At 45.6% G+C, this 24,519-nt stretch overlaps 1 protein-coding gene across 1 annotated transcript in view; it reads left to right on the forward strand.

Moving 5' to 3' along the window:
• Window positions 1-24,519, forward strand: part of CRTAP (cartilage associated protein) — a 38,508-nt gene continuing 13,989 nt past the window's right edge. Inside the window, exons 1-4 of the mRNA XM_065932943.1 lie at window positions 1-681; window positions 4,552-4,701; window positions 11,920-12,091; window positions 16,629-16,757. Of these exons, the coding sequence (XP_065789015.1) occupies window positions 211-681; window positions 4,552-4,701; window positions 11,920-12,091; window positions 16,629-16,757 (922 nt within the window). The 5' untranslated portion in view covers window positions 1-210. The remainder of the gene's footprint in view (window positions 682-4,551; window positions 4,702-11,919; window positions 12,092-16,628; window positions 16,758-24,519) is intronic.

A 24,519-nucleotide genomic window follows, 5' to 3' on the forward strand; every position in this document is an offset into this window, starting at 1 on the left:
CACGGGTTAGACACGCAGAAACCAGAGGGCAGCGCGCCTCCCTAGGACACCCTCCCCGTACGTACGGGCAGCTTCGCCCGGACCCCCCGGCTGGGTGGGGAGGGGCGGCCGGACGGGGCGGGCCTGAGGCTGGCGTCTCCGCCTCTTCAGCGTTCGGCCCCCTTTTCCTTTCCTTCTTTCTTCTCTCTTTCCTTCCTTCCGCCTGGAGCGATGGAGCCGGGGCGCCGGGCGGCCGCGGCGCTGCTGGCGCTGCTGTGTGCGGTGTGCACGCTGCCCTCGGGGCGCGCCCAGTACGAGCGCTACAGCTTCCGCAGCTTCCCGCGGGACGAGCTGATGCCGCTCGAGTCGGCCTACCGGCACGCGCTGGACCAGTACAGCAGCGAGCACTGGGCGGAGAGCGTGGGCTACTTGGAGATCAGCCTGCGGCTGCACCGCCTGCTACGAGATAGTGAGGCCTTCTGCCACCGCAACTGCAGCGCGGCGCCGCAGCCCGAGCCCGCCGCCGGCCTCGCGCGCCACCCGGAGTTGCGCCTCTTCGGGGGCCTGCTGCGCCGCGCGCACTGCCTCAAACGCTGCAAGCAGGGCCTGCCGGCCTTCCGCCAGTCGCAGCCCAGCCGCGAAGTACTGGCGGACTTCCAACGCCGAGAGCCCTACAAGTTCCTGCAGTTCGCCTACTTCAAGGCAAGTCCTCTCGCCCCGCCCCACGCCTAGGCCCCGCCCCGCCCCACGCCTAGGCCCCGCCCCACCCCACGCTTAGGCCCCGCCCCTAGGCCCGCCCCTAGACCCCTGTCTGGTGCCTGCTTCCTGGGTCCGGTCCCACCGCCCTTTCTTGACCTAGTTCTCTCGCACTCAGCGTCGCTAAGGGAGCCCTTCAGATCCTCTTCCCCGTATTCTATTTCATAGATAAAGATGAAAAATACTTTCCTTGAAGGGTGGTTCTGAGGCAGAGGATGTATATCTAACGACTAGCACAGTGTTATTTGAAGACAGACTTCCGTTTTTGGTAGATACCATCAAAATCCCTTTTCTCAAGTGAGTAAGGCGGAAGAGGACCTGCGGGGCCGGCCAGTCTCTTTTAAAAGAGGAACTTAAGGCCAGAAAAGGGCAGGGCTCCTTGGAAGGACACTTCCCTGCCTGGAGGAGAACCTGAGCGCTGTGATTCGTCAGGGCCGGCGCTCTCCGCTGGCTTTCATCTACAGTGTAACGCGCTTGTCTTCCTCCTTTTTGTGACGGCTTGCATTCCGTCTGTGATTGCTGGCTAAAAATAGCCACAGATGGCAATTTACCCTCTAGGTCCTTACACGGGGGACCCCCGAAGTTTTAAGAATGGGCTGAATTCCCTGTTAACTGGATAAAGAGGCTTTAGCTTGGCACGTCTTCAATGGGTTTTACCAAGAGAGCCCTCTTAAAGCTGTTTCCACTTTATTGGAAAACAATTTGGTAAACTCTGTGTCTTTGGGCTGCAAGATCTGCTTTTCATATTTCTCTGAAACGGGTCCACGTGTATGTTGCATTCATATGGGTCATAAAATAGCACAAAACCCTAAATAGGAGAAAAACTGGGTTATTTCTATGCCTGCTACAGCTTTATATAAAGTATCACATTTGTGAATGTTTGTCCTAGCAATAAAAAAATAAACAAACAAACAAACAAACAAAAAAGCAGTTTTAAAATAGACCGGGGATGAGATTAATACATTTCCGGGACTCAGAAATGATGGCTGACTCATACAAGCACTATATTTTTACGCTGAAAAAGACTCATTAATCCTCTTTTTTGTAGAGCTTTTGGCACATACAGTCTGAGTCAAATTTGAGTCATATAATCAAGCGAGAAACGTTTTATTTTTAAACCCGGAGAATAATGGAAGCTCTGATTTCTTTAAAATATGGATGAATGTGAAACGAGGCAAAAGGGGAAGAACATTTAATTCAGGGTGACCGGAAGGTAGGGGTTTCGTCCATTGTGGCATCCGCAAAGGCTAGGAAATTCATAACTTCTCTTCAAAACCCTTTACAGGTCTTGTGACAATCACTTAAAGTCAGTAATGGGAATTCCACGGTGGTCAGGTGGTTAGGGCTACGCGCTTCCACATGGGTCTGGGGGGGTTGGGGGAGGGAGGGGCCGGAGAGGAGGCCAGGGGGCCCGGGGTGGGGGGGAGGGGGAGACAGTCCCACTCCAGGCCACTAGCTGGCATTCCTCAGACATCAGCACGGACTTCTGGAAGTCTGTCCTTATCACTAGCCGCCACTCCAGGGCAGCCTCTGCCATTATCTCCAAAAGACTAGGCTCGCGTTTCTGGGGCAGTTCCTGCCCAGGCTATTTGCTGCCCTTTGATTCTCAGAAATCCAGACCGTGCCAAATACTCCTTTCTCTCCCCAAACAGACTTCCGTAATTCCTGCCCCTGAGAGTCCCTCTGGATTGGCTGAAGGAGTCTCCCTGCACATGTATGGGTCCCCCCTCCCTCCCCCAGGTTGTGCGGTGATTTCAGGGCATGGAGGGGCCATGACATCCATGGTGGGGGAGGGGGCCCTCTGTTTGCTGTCTGCGTGTCTACACAGGGAGGGGTCCCTACCCCTTTCTGGGCCCCTTTTCACTCACCCCATGGCACCTCATTCTCCCCTGAAGACTTCTGGGCTCTGCCTGCAGGTACCAAACCTGAGGATCAAGGGCCGCAGACCTTGCTGCCCCTGCAGACCCCAAGGAGGGAGTTTTTCCTAGCCTAGAGGATTCCTCTTCCTCCTCCTTGGTTTTTTTTCTTTTGGCCATGTGGCATGGCATGCTGGATCTTAGTTCCCCAGCCAGGGATTGAACCCATATCCCCTTCAGTGGAACCTCGGGTCCTGAACCAACAGGAAATCCTTCCTCTGTCTTCTTCTTCCAGGCCAGTCAGCTTCTTCCTGCAGTTGCCTCTCTCAATTTCCTCTTCTTCACATGTTTGCCAAATTCTCTAAGGAGTACAAGGGCTTTGGTCATATTTCTGTGTCCTGACCTCCCCTAAGGCAGTGAGACTCAGAATCAGCTGATCACCACCAAATGGGAGGAAAGAGGGGAAAAGAGAGGGAAACATGAATTAATTTCATGAAAATATGTAGTGGTGATGTCCTGTCCAAGTCACTGGTACTCACCGAGTCTTTCCTTGTCCTAGGAACTCTGCCAGGTGCCAGGAACGCAGAAGACAGGCTGATGTAATAGAGGCTCGCGGTCCAGTGGTTAAGACTCCTCACTCCCAATATAGAGAGCCTGGGTTTGCTCCCTGGTTAGGAAACTAGACCCCACATGCTGCAACTAAGACCCAGCACAGCCAAATAAATTAATTAAATAAATATATATACTTATATGCCCTTATAAATATATACCTTGATAACTCAGCTGGTAAAGAATCTGCTTGCAATGCAGGAGACCCTGGTTTGATTCCTGGGTTGGGAAGTTCCCTTGGAGAAGGGATAGGCTACCCACTCCAGTATTCTTGGGCTTCCCTGGTGGTTCAACTGGTAAAGAATCCACCTGCAAGGTGGGAGACCTGGGTTCAATCCCTGGGTTGGGAAGATACCCTGGAGAAGGCTACCCATTCCAGTATTCTGGCCTGGAGAATTCCATGGACTGTATAGTCCATGAGGTCTCCAGGACTCACACATGACTGAGTGACTTTCACTTTCATATATATATTATATACATATATATATAATATATATAAATATATATGTATATATTTAAAAGAGTCTCTTGATTGAGGTTGTGGAGATAGGGAGGACTCACTTGCATGTAAAGGCAGGGATCTTCCTCCCAACCCCCCAAGACTCACTTCCTAGAACAGCACCTATCCTGCAGAGACGCTCAACAAATATTTGCTGAGTGAATGGAAGAGTGAATGAGGAGGTGGTGGGGGTCCTCAAGAAGATGAAACAGAGGTTCTGTGAGAGACCCAGGAAAATACTGATCAAGGCTGATACACCAAGGTTCTGGCAGAAAAGATGTGATATAGTCATATGTGGAAACTGGAGGAACACTTATGAATAAGGCGGTTACTTACAAAAGCTGGTGATAGTGGGATGTGACCCACCTCCCAGGCCAGAATGGGTAACATGGATGGAGAGAGTCTAGATGGAGAGACTCTCCACTGAGAAGGGCTGTGACCTTCAATTAAGGGAGTGACCTTGCAGGGAAGGAGCCAGGACACAAACAGCAGCCTTATTCTCTTCCCTTCCTTCAGTCTCCTGTTGGGCACCTGTTGGGGCTGAACCCGCGGGAAGCTGGAGGGCAAGGGAGTCCGCAGGGACAGCCCGTATGCCATCCTCCCGGGCAGGGGAGGGTGGAGACGGCAGAGTAGATCGGGGCAGGCACAGAGGGTACATCGGCTCACCCACAGGGAATGAGCGCTCATGCAGAGAGGCTGGCCCAGGTATACTGGGCCTTGGAAATCACTGAGCCCTGAGCTGGAAACGTGTAGAAACACAAAATTGCCTAAGGACTGAACAGACGTTCTTGTTCTATAGAAATGACGCTCACCACCCACTGGTAGCTCTTGTCTCTCCTCTCTGTACTTTAGGCAAATAATCTTCCGAAAGCCATTGCAGCTGCTCACACCTTTCTACTGAAGCATCCTGATGACGAGATGATGAAGAGAAACATGGCTTATTACAAGAGCCTGCCCGATGCTGAGGACTACATTAAAGACTTGGAAACCAAGTCGTACGAGGTACATTTGGGTTTTTACACAGTGGTTAGTTGCAGTGTGAATTTTTGAAGAAGTGTATCTTAGTGAACAGCTATTGACACTGAAGGACTGATAGTGACTTTTGATGACATTTAATGAGTATTATGACAATAGAAATGATTGGCTTGGGATTTCCATGGTGGTCTAGTGGTTAAGACCTTGTGCTGCTAATGAAGGGGGTGCAGGTTTGATCCCTGGTCAGGGAAGTGGATTCCAAAGGCTGTGGGGTATGGCCAAAAAACTAAAAAAAGAAGAAAAAATGATTGCCTTTTTAACACCAAGTTGATCCATTTAAGAATGCAATTTTACTATGCATGGTGATTTTATTTTTTATTTTATTTTTTTTTGCATGGTGATTTTAAAGTCACTTTTTTTCCTTTAAAAGCTGCATTTTAGAGATATGGTCATTTGATCATTCGGTTTTAAGATGGTATAAAAATGGGTCTTGGAAATCATCTGAAAATGACTAAGGACAGAAGAAATAGGAAATAGGTCTTCATGTCTAATGAAACTAGGAAATATGTATTTTTATACACACCAGCATATATCTCAAGATGGAAAGGGGATATAGATTCTAGGAAGACAAACTCAACAGATTACAGGATATTTAAGTCTGTGCATCTGCAGAGGGGAATTCTGATGAGAATGAGTGAAGACAGTAAGAAGAGGAAGAGTCCAGAGCACTTCCTGCTGTCTGGGCCTGTCGAGTTTGGGCTCCAGGTGTGTGGGTACCAGCGGAGCAGGAGCAGGGGTTGATGTGTTGAAAGTACCCATGGGAGCTGTTAGAGCCTCAGGTCTGACTCTAGGGTTTCCCATCGTGGGACCAGACTGCAAGCTCACTTTTTCGCCGGCGGTGACCCTCAAACATAGAGGGCACAGTCTCTTTTCTGGAGCCCGTCTGGTTTCCAGGGAAGAATTCCCCAGCCTTCTGCAGGGCTGGCGGAGTGTCTGAGAGCCAGTCTGGGGAGAGGGATGGCGGTCTCACGGTTGAGTTGGAGACCTCACCTGTTCCTGCGTTTCAGCCCACACCTCAGCTTGACTGCTGTGCCAGCTCCCTGGCCCCTCAGCCTTTATGGGTAGAATCTCTAGAACAGACTTGGAAGGTGTGATCCCTTAGAGGAGCAGATGGCCGCTGGCAGGGGAACCCAGGTTCCAACAGCTAGGTTCAGACTTTCAGCCCATCTTTCCATCCCCCACCTGGTGCCAGCCTCCATGGTCCCTGATGCCTGCACGTACCTATGGGTTGTGTAGCTCACCTCCCCTGAGGACCCTCCTCTCTGATCATTCGGCTTTCTTTCTTTCCAAAAGTTGTTGAAATCTCTTGTCTGCTGCTTGCTCCTTCGCTAATCTCCTGTAAGAAGAATTGATCCCTTTTTACTTTCTTCTCTGTTATTGTTCATCGGGCTTGGGGAAAAGAGTATGCATGTGGCCATTGCACTGTGTTAGAGGCATCCTCTCTCTGTAGAGTTTTCTTTGTTTTCCTTTCTATTTTATTTATTTGGCTGCGTCAGGATCTTTCGTTGTAGCTCGCAGGCTCTGGGGCATGCGAGCTCAGTAGTTGTGGCACGTGGGCTTAGTTGCTCTGAGGCATGTGGGATCTTAGTTCCCTGCCCCGGGGATCGAACCCATGTCACCTGCATTGGAAGGCAGATTCTTAACCACTGGACCACCAGGGAAGTCCCTCCGCAGGGCTTTCTTTCTGCTGCCACCCTGCCATTTCTGCAGAGTGAGTGGTCTGGTGTTTCTGCTTCCCCTGACCCAACACCTCCTTTCCCCCCACCCCCATCCATCTCCAGGCAAAGCTTCAGTTCTTTGCCTTTGTTGCTTCCCAGGGGTGACCCTCAAATACCCTCCTGTCCAGAGCAGCTGAAAACAAAACTCCCAATCGAGAACCACATGTATATTTCAAGACCTGTCCTGGCCCCTCTTAGTTAGCAGGTTTCTGCATGTGTCCAAGATCTCTACTTATTTCTGGTGAAGATGAAGCTGCTTCCTCAGCCCTAGTTATTCCTAGTACCTGGTAGAGGCAACAGGTAGCCGGAATTCCTTGATGTTTCCACTGGCTGGCATGTGGCTGCCCAACCCAGGAACTCATGCAGACACATGGATACTCCTAGTTTATACTTTGCTTTTAGGGCAAGGGGTGTCTGACACTTGCTTTCAGTTCAGTTCAGTTCAGTCGCTCAGTCGTGTCCGACTCTCTGCGACCACATGAATCTCAGCATGCCAGGCCTCCCTGTACATCACCAACTCCTGGAGTTTACTCAAACTCATGTCCATTGAGTCGGTGATGCCATCCAACCATCTCATCATCTGTCATCCCCTTCTCCTCCTGCCCCCAATCCCTCCAAGCATCAGGGTCTTTTCCAATGAGTCAACTCTTCCCATGAGGTGGCCAAAGTATTGGAGTTTCAGCTTCAGCATCAGTCCTTCCAATGAACACCCAGGACTGATCTCCTTGAGGATGGACTGGTTGGATCTCCTTGCAGTCCAAGGGACTCTCAAGAGTCTTCTCCAACACCACAGTTCAAAAGCATCAATTCTTCGGTGCTCAGCTTTCTTCACAGTCCAACTCTCACATCCATACATGACCACTGGAAAAACCATAGCCTTGACAAGATGGACTTTTGTTGGCAAAGTAATGTCTCTGCTTTTTAATATGCTGTATAGATTGGTCATAACTTTCCTTCCAAGGAGTAAGCGTCTTTTAATTTCATGGCTGCAGTCACCATCTGCAGTGATTTTGGAGCCCCCAAAAATAAAGTCTGACACTATTTCCACTGTCTCCCCATCTGTTTGCCATGAAGTGATGGGACCAGATGGCATGATCTTAGTTTTCTGAATGTTGAGTTTTAAGCCAACTTTTTCACTCTCCTCTTTCACTTTCATTAAGAGGCTTTTTAGTTCCTCTTCACTTTCTGCCATAAGGGTGGTGTCATCTGCATATCTGAGGTTATTGATATTTCTCCCAGCAATCTTTGTTCCAGCCTGTGCTTCTTCCAGCCCAGCGTTTCTCATGACGTACTCTGCATATAAGTTAAATAAGCACAATGACAATATACAGCCTTGACGTACACCTTTCCCAATTTGGAACCAGTCTGTTGATCCATGCCCAGTTCTAACTGTTGCTTCCTGACCTGCATATAGGTTTCTCAAGAGTCAGGTCAGGTGGTCTGGTGTTCCCAACTCTTGAAGAATTTCCCACAGTTTATTGTGATCCACACAGTTGAAGACTTTGGCATAGTCAATAAAGCAGAAATAGATGTTTTTCTGGAACTCTCTTGCTTTTTTGATGATCCAGAAGATGTTGACAATTTGATCTCTGGTTCCTCTGCCTTTTCTAAAAGCAACTTGAACATCTGGAAGTTCATGGTTCACGTATTGCTGAAGCCTGGCCTGGAGAATTTTGAGAATTACTTTACTAGCATGTGAGATGAGTGCAATTGTGCGGTAGTTTGAGCATTCTTTGGGATTGCCTTTCTTTGGGATTGGAATGAAAACTGACTTTTTCCAGTCCTGTGGGCACTGCTGAGTTTTCCAAATTTGCTGGCATATTGGGTGCAGCACTTTCACAGCATCATCTTTCAGGATTTGAAATAGCTCAACTGGAATTCATCACCTCCACTAGCTTTGTTCGTATTGATGCTTTCTAAGGCCCACTTGACTTTACATTTCAGGATGTCTGGCTCTAGGTGACTGATCACACCATCGTGATTATCTGGTCATGAAGATCTCTTTTGTACAGTTCTTCTGTATATTCTTGCCACCTCTTCTTAATATCTTCTGCTTCTGTTAAGTCCATATCATTTCTGTCCTTTATCGAACCCATCTATGCGTGAAATGTTCCCTTGGTATCTCTAATTTTCTTGAAGAGATCTCTAGTCTTTCCCATTCTGTTGTTTTCCTCTATTTCTTTGCATTGATCACTGAGGAAGGCTTTCTTATCTCTCCTTGCTATTCTTTGGAACTATGCATTCAAATGGGAATATCTTTCCTTTTCTCCTTTGCTTTTCGCTTCTCTTCTTTTCACAGCTATTTGTAAGGCCTCCTCAGACAACCATTTTGCCTTTTTGCATTTCTTTTCCATGGGGATGGTCTTGATCTCTGTCTCCTGTACAATGTCATGAACCTCTGTGCATAGTTCATCAGGCACTCTATCAGATCTAGTCCCTTAAATCTATTTCTCACTTCCACTGTATAGTCATAAGGGATTTGATTTAGGTCATACCTGAATGGTCTAATGGTTTTCCCTACTTTCTTCAATTTAAGTCTGAATTTGGCAATAAGGAGTTCATGATCTGAACCACAGTCAGCTCCCGGCCTTGTTTTTGCTGACTGTATAGAGCTTCTTCATCTTTGGCTGCAAAGAATGTAATCAATCTGATTTCCGTGGTGACCATCTGGTGATGTCCATGTGTAGAGTCTTCTCTTGTGTTGTTGGAAGAGGGTGTTTGCTATGACCAGTGCGTTCTCTTGGCAAAACTCTATTAGCCTTTGCCCTGCTTCATTCCGCACTCTGAGGCCAAATTTGCCTGTTACTCCAGCTGTTTCTTGATTTCCTTCTTTTGCATTCCAGTCCCCTATAATGAAAAGGACATCTTTTTTGGGTGTTAGTTCTAAAAGGTCTTGTAGATCTTCATAGAATCGTTCAACTTCAGCTTCTTCAGTGTTACTGGTTGGGGTATAGGCTTGGATTACCGTGATATTGAATGGTTTGCCTTGGAAACGAACAGAGATCATTCTGTCATTTTTGAGATTGCATCCAAGTACTGCATTTCAGACACTTTTGTTGACCATGATGGCTACTCCATATCTTCTATGGGATTCCTGCCCACAGTAGTAGATATAATGGTCATCTGAGTTAAATTCACCCATTCCAGTCCATTTTAGTTCGCTGATTCCTAGAATGTCGACATTCACTCTTGCCATCTCCTATTTGACCACTTCCAATTTGCCTTGATTCATGGACCTAACTTTCTAGGTTTCTATACAATATTACTCTTTACAGCATTCGACCTTGCTTCTATCACCAGTCACATCCACAAATGGATATTGTTTTTGCTTTGGCTCCATCCCTTCACTCTTTCCGGAGTTATTTCTCCACTGAGCTCCAGTAGCATATTGGGCACCTACCGACCTGGGGAGTTCATCTTTCAGTATCCTATCATTTTGCCTTCTCATACTGTTCATGGGGTTCTCAAGGCAAGAATTCTGAAGTGGTTTGCCATTCCCTTCTCCAGTGGACCACATTCTGTCAGACCTCGCCACCATGACCCGTCCGTCTTGGGTGGCCCCACACGGCATGGCTTAGTTTCATTGAGTTAGACAGGGCTGTGGTCCTGTGATCAGATTGGCTAGTTTTCTGTGATTATGGTCTCAGTGTGTCTGCCCTCTGATGCCCTCTCATAGCACCCACTGTCTTACTTTGGTTTCTCTTACCTTGGACGACGGGTATCTCTTCACAGTTGCTCCAGCAAAGCTCAGCCGCTGCTTCTTACCTTGGACGAGGGGTATCTCCTCACGGCCACCCCTCCTGACCTTGAACGTGGAGTAGCTCCTCTCAGCCCTCCTGCGCCCGCGCAGCTGCCGCTCCTTGGTCGTGGGGTTGCTCCTCTCGGCCGCCACCCCTGACCTCAGACACTTGCTTTAGCTTATATCTTTTCCTTGAATTGATTTTTAAAATCGGTTTTATGGAGGTATAATTTATTTAAAACTAATCTTCTAATTTTAAGTGTATAATTCGATGAGTTTTGACAAATGTGTGCAGTCATACAACTTCCACCACAATCATACAGACATTTTCTTCTCCCCTAAAAAGTTCCTGTGTAAAAAAAAAGATTGTTTTAAATTTCCCTCATACGCCTTTGCAGTACTGCCTTTGCCCCTGACCCCTGGTAGCCACTGCTCTGGTTTCTGTCCCTGGTATTTTCCTTTTTCCCTTGATTCAAACTTGATGTTACTATCAAGCATCTGCTAGTTTTTGAGTTAAATAAAATAACTGTACCTGTGAGCAGGGCAGAGAAATCTAGATCCAGGTAAGTCACTGATTGACTTCCTAGCTAGGGAGAAGTTGCCGAGTAGCACAGGGAACCCAGTCTGGTGCTCTGTGATGACCTGGATGGATGGAATGGGGGAGGGAGGGAGGCTAGAGAGGGAGAGGATGTACGTATAATTAGGGCTGGTTTCCCTTATTATATGGCAGAAACTGGCACAACATTGTAAAAACAAATTTTTTAATTAAAAAAAAAAAAGAGTGAGCATGGTTTGTCCAGAGTTAATGAGAGTCAAGGTTCATGACAATCTGATTCCTTCTGGGAGGACAAGTCCGTCTCTCTTCATTTCTGGACCTTCCTTGACTTCTCTCGGCTTTCCACAGCCTGTTTTCTTTGTTTTGTTTTTGATTGATTTACAATGTGTCCAGTATACAGAAGAGTGATTCAGTTATACATACGTGTACATATATATATATAAATATATACATGTATACATATATATATTCAGATTCTTTTGTTATAGGTTATTACAAAATATTGAGTATAGTTCCCTGTGCTATACAGTAGATCCTTGTTTATTCATTTTATATTTTATAAGATCTTATAGAAAAACCCAAATGAACTTTTTGTCCAGCCCAATGTATAGTAATAAGTAACTGTTAACCCCAGGTTCCCTATTTATCCCTCCCACTCCCTTTCCCCCTTGCTAACCATAAGATTGTTTCTCTGTCTGTGATTCTATTTCTGTTTTGTATATAAGATCATTTGTATCATTTTTTTAGATTGTACGTATAAGTGGTATCACATGATATTTGTCTTTCTCTGTCTGACTTCACTCAGCACGATAATCTCTAGGTCCATCGACGTTGCTGCAAGTGGCATTATTTCATTCTTTTTTATATATGTACCACATCTTTATCCATTCACCTGTTGATGGACATTTAGGTTGCTCCCACATCTTGATTATTGTAAACAGTGCTGCTATGTACATGGTGGTGTATGTATCTTTTGGAATTAGAGCCTTCATTTTTTCTGAACATATGTCCAGGAGTGAGATGGCAGGCTCATCTGGTAGCTCTATTTTTAGTTTTTTAAGGAACCTCCATACATCCTACTGTTCTCCACAGTGGCTGCCCAATCGACATCCCTCCCTTTTCTCCACACCCTCTCCAGCGTTTTTTATGTGTAGGCTTTTCGATGATTCCAGAGCCTGTTCATCCGCGCTGTGCGGGCATACAATGGCGAGAACTGGAGGACGTGCATCACCGACATGGAGCTGGCCCTTCCTGACTTCTTCAAGGCCTTCTATGAGTGTCTCGCTGCCTGCGAGGGCTCCCGGGAGATCAGGGACTTCAAGGATTTCTATCTTTCCATCGCAGGTTGGTAGTGGGTTGTATCCTCGACATAAAGGACATAGCTGCCCCTGCGAGTTCTACATGCCTTCTAGGGAACTTAGGTGGCCTCTGAGGAACTTTTGAGCTTAAGTGAGAGTGGGTTAATTGGGGTGGCTGACACAGACATGGATTAGCCTCTGACTTGGCTGGAGCTTCTAGAGGAACAGTAAGTATGGTGTCCAGACACGGGCCTGCAGAGAAGGTCTGCCTCATCAGTCCTGCTTGACTGCAGATTCCCACAGGCTTGTAGAAAAACAAAATTGAGCCCCAAAGCATCTCACACCTCAGCTTAGGGAGATAACTTTGCTTATGGCAGTTTTTCAGCATGCAGAGTCTGCATGCTCAATCACTAAGTCATGTCCGACTCTTTGCGACTCCATGCACTGTAGCCCACCAGGCTCCTCTGTCCGTGGAAATTCCCAGGCAAGAATACTGGAGTGGGTAGCCATTTCCTTCTCCAAGAATGAAGAGTTTGAAGAAGTGAAGTCCCTCAGTCATGTCCGAGTCTTTGCGACCCCGTGGACTGTAGCCCGCCAGGCTCCTCTGTCCATGGGATTCTCCAGGCAAGAATACTGTAGTGGGTTGCCATTTCCTTCTCCAAATGAGGAGTATAATGAACCCTAATTAGTCATCACTAAGGTAACTTTGATGGCTCAGACAGTAAAGAATCTGCTTGCAATGCAGGAGGCCCAGATTCAATCCCCAGGTCAGACAGATCCCCTGGAAGATGAAATGGCAACCCACTCCAGTACTCTTGCCTGGAGAATTCCATGGGCAAAGGAGCCTGGCAGGCTACAGTCCATGGGGTCACAAAGAGTCAGACACGACTGAGTGACTAACACACATACACAAGGTAATTTTGGGGAAAAAAGAAAACATGTTCTGATGATAAGATAATGCATGCTAAAAAATAAAAATAAAAAAAGATAATGCATACTTATTTTAAGAAGTTTGGAAAGCACAAGAAAGAGTGAAGAAAGAAAATTGAGGACTTCCCTGGTGATCCAGTGGTTAAGACGCTGAGCTTCCTCTGCAGGGGGCACTGGTTCAATTCTGATCCTGATCAAGGAGCTAAGATCCTGCATTCCTTCAGGCTTGGCCAAAAAGAGAAAAAGAAAATTGAAAACACATAAATAGCCCTAGTGATTTTCTTTAACCATTAGTGGGCAGCGTTGCTCCAGAGAATAGGAAATGGCCAAGAGATGTCTCTAAGTGGTTTGGGAACACAGACCCTCAAACTGCCCCTTGCAGGAAAGGGACCCAGGTCAGATAAGTCTGGAATTGGTCTGAGGGTTGTCTGCCTCTTGGAGTCTCTGTGTCCTGTGATGGTTAATGACTCTCAGAAACCCTGAGGTGGGCAGCTCTTTTAGAGTTATTGAATCCAGGATGGTTGTTTGTTGTTGTTGTTTTTTAGTAAATTTTTGCTTGTGAAACTCTTTTTCTACAGAATACCTTTATTTTTCTTAACAAAATGTTTTTATTGTGGAATATTTCAAACATATACAAAATACAGAAGAATGTGAAGAAAGCCCACTTACCCATGACTCAGCTTTGCTATTGTCAACTCACAGCCACCTGTCAACTCATGTCATCTCATGGCAGAGTGTCATCTAAAAACCCCCCTCTTCCCTCTCACGTTATTTTAAAGCAAATCCCAGGTGTTCCCTCATTTCGTTTCTCATGTTTCAGTAGATACCTCTAAAAGATAAGAACTCTTTTTTTTTTTTAACATAACCACCAAACTATTATACCTAAGAGAATTATAACAACGTTTCCTTGATCTCATCATCAAATATCCAGTGCCCCAATTATCTTAGAAATGGCATAAATATGTGTGTGTCCCTTAAATTTATAATTTGTTGGTTTTAATCAGGTTCAAAATAAAGTCCACACGTTGCACTGGGTTAGTTTCTTAATCTTTCACGTTGCTGTGTGGCCATCATCATCATCCATCTGCAGAACTTTTTCATCTTCTCAGACCGAAACTCTGAACCCATCAAACACTAATTCTCAGGACTTCCCCAGTGGTCCAATGGTTAGGACTCAGCATTTTTCACTGCTGAGGGCACAGGTTCAATCCCCGGTCAGGAGACAAGACTCCTGGCTTAGCAAAAAAAAAAAAAAGAAAAAATTGAGGTAGAGTTAATTTGCAATGTTGTGTTAGTTTCAAGTGTATAGCAAAGTGATTCGGTTATACAAATACATATATATATACACACACTTTTTTTCAGATATAATTTCCATTATGGGTTATTGCAAGATATTAGGCAGAGTTCCTTGTGCTATATATACAGTGTGTGGTGTGCCTGCTCAGTCATGTCTGACTGTTTGAGACTCCATGGACTGTAGCCCGCCAGACTCCTCTGTCCATGGGATTCTCCAGGCAAGAATACTGAAGTGGGTTGCCATTTCCTTCTCCTGGGGCTCTTCCCGACCCAGGGATCAAACCCTTGTTTCTTGCCCCTCCTGCACTGGCAGGCAAGTTCTTTACCAGCTGAGCCACTGGGGAAGCCCCTCTATATATACAGTAGGTCTTCGTTGTTTACCTGTTTTATACATGGCAGTGTGTATCTCTTAATCCCAAACTCCTAATTTTTTCCCCCACCTCCCAAGTCCAGTGCTTCTTGTCCTCAGGGGAAGGGCTAGGATTTAGACCCGGGTGTTCTGACTGTGGTTTCACCTCTTAACCAGGGAAATAGTGTCTCGCCTTAGGGGGTTACCCTGGATTAATACTTAGTCTCAAACTATTTTTGATAGTTAATATAAGCACATACTATAGCACGTGAGAGACAAAGGGATATACTGTGAAAAAGACCTCCTGCTTTCTCAGTTATGTCCTGACTAGAAAGAGAGGTGCCTTCCAGTTCCCCAATATAATTACTATTGAAATTAATACTTATGGACAGATGCTTCCAGACTAGGACAACTTGCTGTCCATCAGACTATCTCCACCCCCTCACCCCTGACCATGCGCTGATTTAGCACAGTATTGAGAATTTTTTTTTTCCTCTAAAGGTTATGTGAATATAAAACCACTTTCCCCTTTATTTTTATGCCTGCTTCTTTCATACAGAATACATACCCTACACTACATACCATTCTATTTTATGCTTTTCCCACTTAACAGTATATCCTAACGAGTACGTAGAGATTGTGCCAGTCTTCTCATTGCTGCTGAGTACTCCATCGAGGGTCGGGGGAGGAGTGTGCTACTGTCTATTCAACCATCTGATAGACATCTGCACTGCTCCAGTCTTGCTTGGGCTTCCGTGGTGGCTCAGCTGGTAAAGAATCCACCTACAATGCGGGAGACCTGGGTTCGATCCCTGGGTTGGGAAGATTCCCCTGGAGAAAGGAAAGGCTACCCACTCCTGTATTCTGGCCTGGAGAATTTCATGGACTGTAATAGCCCATGGAGTCGCAAAGAGTCAGACATGACTGAGCGACTTTCACTTTCTTTCAATCTTTTGCTATTACATCTACTACTGTACTGGGGAATTTTAGTGGGTTTCTTTTTTTTTGTTGTTGTTGTTTGCTAAGTATGGGAATGTGTTTGCAAAGTCAGCATCAGTGGTATTGATGGTTCAGGGTGAATGTTTCAGTCGATTATTTGGTATTTTAAGGTACTATTTTGTATTCCTACCAACCAGGGAGAATGCCTACTCCTCCACAGTCTTGCTGGCAAAATGTGTGCCATCATGCTGGACTCTGAAAGGAGGGAAGGGAAGGGCTGAGGACCACGCTGGATTTAGGGACCCGGTCCGGAAGTAGTATCCATCAGTTGCTAACTGTCCACATTTCATTGGCTCAGTTAGTCACATGGCCCCAGCTGAACTGCAAAGGTGGCTGGGAAATGTAGTCTTTCACATCTTTTATGTGACTGTATTTAGGTCTACCTGCTCTCTTGTAAACCTGTGTGGATTCTGTTGTTTGTATGTATCATAACTTCTTAATCACCATCCTACTGACTGGCGTTTGGGTTACTTTCAAGTTTGTTTGCTTATGTGTGCCCAAGTCTAAAGAAAATTTTTCCAGAAGGAGACCACTGGGTTAGAGAATATGTGTATTTTAACCTTTGATAAATTTTGTCAAATTGTTCTCCAGAAAAATTGTTCCTTTTTTGCTCCTACCAACAAAATATGAGACTATGAATCTCAATATTCTCTCCCTAACACTGGGTGTTGTCAACTTTTAAACATTTTGCCAATTTAATAGCTTACATTATTTTAGGATTTCTTAATTACAAATAAGGTTAAGATCTTTTCACCATGTTTATTAGCCCTTTTTATAATTTCTGTTAGCATCCTTTTGGCTATTTTTATACCGAGCTTTTGTCTTTTTCCTATTGATTTAGCAAGCTTCATGTATTAAAGATTTTGGCCCTTTATCATAAGTGGTGTGAATATTTTACTTTTATCATTTTATCATGATCACTTTTGCCTTAATTGTTTTGAGGAGTGGGGCAGAAGTGGCATAAAGAAAATAATGAATACACTGCCTGAAAATCTGTGTGTTCTTTCAGATCATTATGTGGAGGTCCTGGAATGCAAAATACAGTGTGAGGAGAACCTCACCCCCATCATAGGAGGATATCCAGTGGAGAAATTTGTGGCTACCATGTATCATTATTTGCAGTTCGCTTATTATAAATGTAAGTACTCATCTTCTAGGAAATCTGGGCAAGGTACTAAGACTCAGCTTCCACCTCAGTGGAGACTACTAACCTTGTAAGATTGTCTTGAGGATTAAATGAGTTGGTAGACGTGGAATGCGTACGGAATTCACACACTGGCACAGGGCAAACTCTATATAACTGGTGTTTTTGTTTATTAATTTTTTTTTTTTTTGATCGCTCCATGCAGCTTGCAGGATCCTAGTTCCCTGACCAGGAATGGAACACCTTGTAGTGGAAATGTGGAGTCCTAACCACTGAACTGCAAGGGAATGCCTTTTAGGAAGTCCCAATGACTTCCCTGATGGCTCAGTGGTAAAGAATTTGTCAGCAAAAAAATAAAAATTTGTCTGCAATGCAGGAGATGCAAGAGATGCAGTTTCTATCCCTGAGTGAGAAAGATTCCCTGGAGGAGGAAATGGCAACCCACTCCAATATTCTTGCCTGGAAAATCCCACGGACAGAGGAGCCTAGCAGGCTACAGGGTTGCAGAAGAGTCAGACACAACTGAGCAATTAAACCCCCACCACTATATATATCATTATTTCCCTTCCTTCACACCATTGACCTTTTCAGACTCTTAAGATCATTGCAGTTGATCCCGCCTTGAACTTGGAGTTTCTCAATCAGAAACTTGCAAGTGGACAAAGGGCTCACTTGGGAGAGAGAGAAAGGAATTCAGACTTCAAAGCCCCAATTTCCTGCCTTCCCTTCTTGCCCTGTAACCGAGATTACCGGAGGCCACTTGCTTGAGCAGCGTGAGCCCTGGAGGTTCAGTGATGAGCATGGGAGGTTACTAGGGTCACTTGCTATGGGGAAGACTCTGCTCTCCTGATGACACATCTGGTCCAAGGGCAGGTGTCTGGCTAGCTTCCCCGAGGCTGTCTTTCAGACTCAGGGGTGGCTGGTCATGGGGTCTCAGGGATGTCCTGGAGGACTGACAGGTGACTTTGGCTTCCACAGCCCTCCTCCCCTGCTGTGAACATCTTGTTCTTTTCTCTCTACCCACAACAGACACCTGCCCACCTACCTGTTAATCCCACCTCGTCTCCTCTCCAGGACACACCAGAGGCTTTGCCTGCTGAAGGTCAAAAAAGGGGAAAAAAGGAAAGAGAAAACTTTTGCTTCCGTCTCTATTTTAATTTTTTAACTAAAAAATTTAAACTTTTGCTGCTAATCAAGATGATTCCTTTGTTCCTGAAAAGTCTCTGATACTGACATTTACACTATGTTTTTCTGAGAAAGGTAACTGGCCTCTCTCAGCAGTGAACCTATCTTCAGCAGCCTGAACTTCATCTAAATGTGCAATGAAATGGCCCGAAATGTCCCTTGGTTGGGACATTTCTGAGATCAACAGGAGGCCGAGGTGTGTTTTAAAGAGGTGTCTTTTTCATGTCCCCTTTCATGGAGGGAAGGGTGAATTTATTTGCCACTGTCAGCCTGGCATGAACTGTTTGGTAAAGGATTCTTTAGCAGAGAGGACAAGAGACTACTTCTATATAGTGTGTGAACATGCTTCCCTACCGGGCAGCCCCGAGCTCACAGCTTGTTCCAGAGAATATTTGTTGACTGCATTCTAGTGTGGAGGGGCGGTCTTCTACCAGACAGTGTCTTTGCTTATGAAGAGCCATCTTTTTTAAAATAAGTACCTGGTTTAAGGTAAGTGTTTTTTGTTTTTTTTTTTTCCTAAAGAGGCTTGTAGTGTAGGCTTAGTGCAATAAACTAAACATCACAGAGCTATACAGAAAAACATCAAGCACATCACCCATTCTAATCTCCCTGCTTCTTCTCACCCGACCCCAGATTTAACTATTGGCTTATATTTATCCACACTTGGAAAGATCTTATTTTAGAATTACAGAAAATTATGTACTTTTTTTTCCCTTCTGAAAATTGAAAAACATTAGAAAGGATGATATAATAAACTAGGGGTGCATCCTAAGTTGCTTCAGTTATGTCTGACTCTTTGTGACCCTACAGACTGTAGCCTGCCAGGCTCCTCTCTCCATGGAATTCTCAAACAAAATTCTGGAGTGGGTTGCCATGCCCTCCTCCAGGGGATCTTCCTGACCCAGGGATCAAACCTGGTCTATTATCTCTCCTGCACTGGCAGGCAGGTTCTTTACCAGGGAAGCCCAATGAACTAGGGGTGACTGTCACCCAATTCAGACATTTATCAATGCATTGCTGACCTTGGGTTCAGTTTCTACATGTTCTGTTGGATAAAAATACAGCTGGTGTTTTTGTTTCATTTTCATGAGAGGCTGTGCCAGCACTTCACTGAGCTAGTTGTGATGGACATTGAAACTTGGATCTTCCAACCACTGGGCAGGCTGGGTTCAGTGGCAACATGCCAGAACACTGGAGTTGAGCACTGTACTGGACACGTCCAGGCTCTGGCAACTCACTGGTCACTCCTCTGAAACCTTTACTTGCTCTAAAAACCACCAGGCATATCAGAAACTGTGACGAGGACACAATGGCTAAAAAAAAACCACAAGATTTTCAACGTTTATTGCTGCTCTGCAAGAAATCTTTGTTTTCGGGAATATAGATAAGCACCGTGAGTGAAATGTAACTCTTGAAATTGGCTTCTTGAAAGTCAGCCCTGTTTTGAATTCTTTTTATGAGACCTACACCAGGACATTTCTTGAGGGCAGATGTCATTTCCAGCCCCACAGATTTGTGAATAGCAAGTGTCCACATGTGGATGTTAGTTGCTCAGTCGTGTCTGACTCTGCAACCACATGGACTGTAGCCCATCAGATTCCTCTGTCCATGGGATTCTCCAGGCAAGAATACTGGAGTGGGTTGCCATTCCCTTCCCCAGCGGATCTTCCCAACCCGGGAACTGAACCCCAGTCTCCTGCTTTGCAGGCAGATTTTTATCCTCCGAGCCACCAGGGAAGCCCAGAAAGTGTCAGGGTTTTAAAGTTGTAGTTATGGCAAGTGGCCACGAGGCGGCAGCACATCTTCACACCCAGGTCTGGTTACCTGGGCAGCCAGAGCCCTAAACCAGTTCTGCTGGGTTGTCAAGGAGAGCTGAATATAGGAGAAGAAATGGCCTGAGGCTTGTGTCTCCTTCCTTCTTCCCACTGACCTTTCACACCACGAAGAAATCCCAGCCCCTGCAAAAGGGCTAGGCTGAGGGTGCTCTTGTCTAGAGGTGGGACAACTAATTGAAGGAGACTGGAGGCGGGAACCAGCCACCAGGACATGTGGAGACTTTTTCAAGCTCTTCCAGCCCAGTGGGTCCACCAATCTTTGGGTGCACTGGACCTGGAACAGCTTTTCAAGGGGCTGGCTGAATCTGGACTGTGGTCCCATCTGGGGCAGACTTGGCACCACAGGTCCAAAGGGCTCTTTGGTTCATCCCCCCCAGCTCCTTCAGCCCCCTGAGAGTTCCACCTTGAGACCAAAGCCTGCTCAGGCCCCAGGCATGTGACACCAAGCCAGGGCCCCAAGGCCCGAGGGGAATGTGGTAAGCACTGCTTTTTTTGTTGTTTTTTTTAGACTTATAGTATTGTGTTTTAGCCGTATAACAACTTGATTCAGTTATGCACACATATGGATGTACTGTTTTTCAGATCCTTTTCCCGTATAAGTTGTTACAGAATGTTGGGCAGCTTCTGTGTACTGTACAGTAGGTCCTTTTCGTGTATCTGTTAATCCCAACATTCTAATTCGTCACTACCACCCTGATTTCTTCTTTGGTAATCATGTTTGTTTTTTGATTCTGTGAGTCTCTTTGTGTTGTACAAATTAATTCCTTTGTGTGAATTTTTAGATTCTGACTGTAAGCAATCTCATATGATGTTTGTCTTTCTCAGTTAGACTTCCTTCACTAATTTGATCATGTCTAGGTCCATCCATGTGGCACCATCTCACCCTTTTTTATGGCTGAGTAATATTCCATTGTATACATGTGCCACATCTTCTTTTTCTGTTCGTCTGTCGATGGACACTGATGGCTTCCATGTCTTGGCTGTTGTAAACGGGGCTGCACTAAACATTGGGGTGCATGTGTCTTTCAGAATTCTGGTTTTCTCTGGTTATTCACGCAGGAGTGGGATGGTGGGATCATGTGCCAGCTCTGTTTCTAGGTTTTTGAAGAAACTCCATACTGTTCTCCAGAGTGCCTGTTACCAGTTTACATTCCAGACCGCAGCGTAGGAGGGTTTTCTGTGTCCCACGCTATCTCCACATTTATTGTTTCTAGACATGTTGCTGATGGCCATTCTGACTGGTGTGAAGTGATATCTCCTTGCAGTTCACATTTGCATTTCTCCAACAATAGCCTTGTGGAGCATCTTTTCCACTGTTTTTTGTTTTTTTTTTTTCTTTTTTAATCTTTTCAAACCATCTGAGTGAAAGGTACCTCTTGAAATTGGCTTTTTGAAAGTTGGCCATGGTTTGATTTTTTTTGCCCTACCCCAGGGCATTTCTCAAGGACAAGTGTCATTTCCAGCCCCACAGGGTTAGTGAATAGAAAGTGTCCATAAACAAGGGTTTTTTTAATTAAATAAGTTTTAGTTGTGGGAAAAGGCAGCACTACTTCACGCCCACATCTGGTCAGCTGGGCAGACACAGCCTCAGGAAAGTCTGTTTCTGGGTTGTCAAGGAGAGCGCAGTGTGGAAGAAGAAATACCCAGGGGCTGTGTCTCATTCATTCTACCCCTTCTTTCCCTTCACCCCACGGAGAAAGCCCAGTCCCCTGCAAAACCACTCTGCTGAGGGTGCTGCCATCTGAGGCTGGTACTGAGTTCCCTCATCAGGACACATCCAGGAGACCTGCTGGCTTTTGCAAGCTCTTCCAGCCCAGAAGTTCCACCAGCCGCTGGGTGCCCTGGGCTTCACGTAGCTTCTGAAGAGCCTGCCTGCATCTGGAGGTTGTGGTCCCATCCGGAGGGGACCAGGCCCTACAGGTCTCAGGGGCGCTGCTTTGACGGCACGTAGATCTCAGCTCCCTCAGTCCCATGAGAATCCAGTCTTTGAGACCCAGGCCTCTCAGGCTGCAGGGATGTGACGCCAGCCCGGGTCCCCAGGGCCTGAGGGCAGTATGGTAGGCACTGCTTTTCCTTTTTTATGTAATGTTTAGTTTATGTGGACTTACCGTGTTGTGTTTGAGGTGTCAGCAACCTGACTCAGGGATACACATTCACATACATGTATTGTTTTTCCAGATCCTTTTCCCTTGAGGGTTGTTAGCGTGTTGCACAGTTTCCTTGGCTATACAGGAAGTCCTTTTTGACCCTCTGTATTATGTATCTGAGAGTGTGTCTACTAATCCCAACCTCCTAATTCATCCTTCCCACCCTAATTTGCCCTGTGGAAATCATGTTTGTTTTGAAACTCTGTGAGTCTCCTTGTGTTATATAAATGAATTCATTTCTGTCAGTTTTTGGATTCCAACTGTAAGTGATCTCAAAGGGTATTTATCTTTCTCAGTCCGAGTTACTTCACTCAGTATGATCATGTCTGGGTCCATCCAGATGCCTGCCAATGGTATCATTTCATCCTTTCTTTCGGTTGTTCAATCGCTCGGTCGTGTCCGACCTTTGTGACTCTATGGACTTCGGCACACCAGGCTTCGCCATCCTTCACCATCTCTCCTTTCTTATGGCTGATTAGTATTCCATTGTGTACATGTGCCACATCATTTCCTGTTCATCTAACAATGGACTTCCATCTAATGGTGGCTTCCATTCCTGGGGTGTTGTGAGCAGTGCTGCACTGAATGTTGGGGTGCATGTGTCTCTTGAAATTTAGTTTTCTCCACTTGTACACCCAGGAGTGGGGTGGCTGAATCATATGCCCGCTCTATTTTTATTCAATCGTTTTGAAAGAACCTCACGGTGTTTCCAGAGTTCCTGTTACCAAGTCACATTCACAAGACCTTGTAGGAAGGTTCTCTTTGCTCCACCCTGCCTCCAAATTTACTGTTTGTAGATGTTTTGCTGATAGCCATCCTGACTGGGGTGTGTTGGTACCTCCTCGAAGTTGTGGTTCACATTTGTCTAGTTTAGAGCATCACATCTTTTTCAGACGTTATTGTTTCAAACAGTATGAGTTAAATTTACATTTTGAAGCAGGCTTCTTGAAAGTCGACCTTGTTTTGACTTTTTTTCCCGTGATCCACCCCAGGGCATTTCCTGAGGGCAGGTGTCATTTGCAGCCCCGCAGGGTTACTGAAGTCAAAGTGTCCATAAGCCTATGTGTTTTAAAGCTGTAGTAAAGAGAACCGACCACAAGGAGGCAGCACTCCTTCACACCCGGGTCTGGTTACCTGGGCAGCCAGAGCCTCAGAAAAGTCGCGTTCCCGAGATGTCAAGGAGAGCGGACTGTGCCAGAAGAAACTCCCAGCACTGTGTCTCATTCCTTCTTCCCTAACCCTTTTACCCCACGGAGAAATGCCAGCCCCTGAAAAACCGCTGCGCTAAGGGTGCTGTCCTCGGAGGCTGGTGGTAGGAACCCTGCACCAGGACACGGAGAGGGGCCAGGTGACTTTTCCAGTCTCTTGCAGCTTGAAGGGTTCACCGATCTTTGGGTGCCCTGGGCTTCCTGTGGCTTTTAATGAGCCCGCCTGGAGCTGGAGATCATGGTCTAATTGGTGGACTTCCAGGAACTATAGATTCAAGGGGTGCTGCTTTGCTGGCACAGTTCCCAGCTCCCTCAGCCCCATGAGAGTCCAGTCTTCAAAGCCTGCTCAGGTCCCCCAGACCCTAGGGGAATATGGCAGGCACTGGGTTTTAAAATATTTTCTCTTAGATGGAGTAGACTTTTACTATTGAATATGTTTTAGATATACAGCATCTTGATTCAGTTGTGGATGTATTTTTTTTTTTTTTTTTGATCCTCTTCCCTTATATTACAGAATGTTGAGCACAGTTCCCTGTGCTATATAATAGGTCCTTCTAGATTATCTGTTTTATGTATATGAGAGTGTATATGTTAATCCCAACCTCCCAATTCATCCCTCCTGCCCTAATTTCCTCTTTGGGTTTCATATGTTTGTTCTGTAACTCTGTGAGTGTCTTTGTTTTACATATATGAATTTGTCTGTATCAGTTTTCAGATTCCACCTGTAGGTGATCTCATATGATATGTGTCTTCCTCAGTCTGATTGACTTCACTGTATTTGATCACATCTGGGTCCATCCCCATGGCTCCCAGTGGTATCGCTGTATCTCTCTTTTGGCTGAGTAATATTCCATTGTATACATATGCCACATCTTTTTCTGCTCACCTGTCGATGGATGCTGCACTGGCTTCCTTGCCTTGAGTGTTGTAAGACGTGCTGCAAGAACATTGGGGTGCATATGTCTTTTGAGATTTAGTTTTCTCAGATTATACTCCCAGGAGTGGCATGGATCCTTTCCCTGCTCTATTTTCAGTTTTGAAAGAACCGCCACACTATTCTCCAGAGTGCTGGTTACCAATTAACATTCCCAGCAACAGCATAGGAGGGTTCCCTTTGCTCCACCCTGCCTCCACATTTACTGTTTATAGATGTTTTGCTGATGGCCATTCTGACTGTGTGAGGTGTTACCTTCTTGCATTTTTCTAATAATAGCTTTGTGGAGCACTTTTATTTTATTTATTTATTTATTTATTTTTTTGTGGAGCACTTTTAGCACTGTTTTTTTTTTTTTTTTTTCTTTTAAAACAGTGTGATTGAAATCGACATCTTTAAATTGACTTCTTAAAAGTTGGCCCTATTTGAATTTTTTTTCCTGACCTT

This window comes from Muntiacus reevesi, chromosome 4 (genome assembly GCF_963930625.1).
Source record: "Muntiacus reevesi chromosome 4, mMunRee1.1, whole genome shotgun sequence".
Taxonomy (NCBI): Eukaryota; Metazoa; Chordata; class Mammalia; order Artiodactyla; family Cervidae; genus Muntiacus; species Muntiacus reevesi.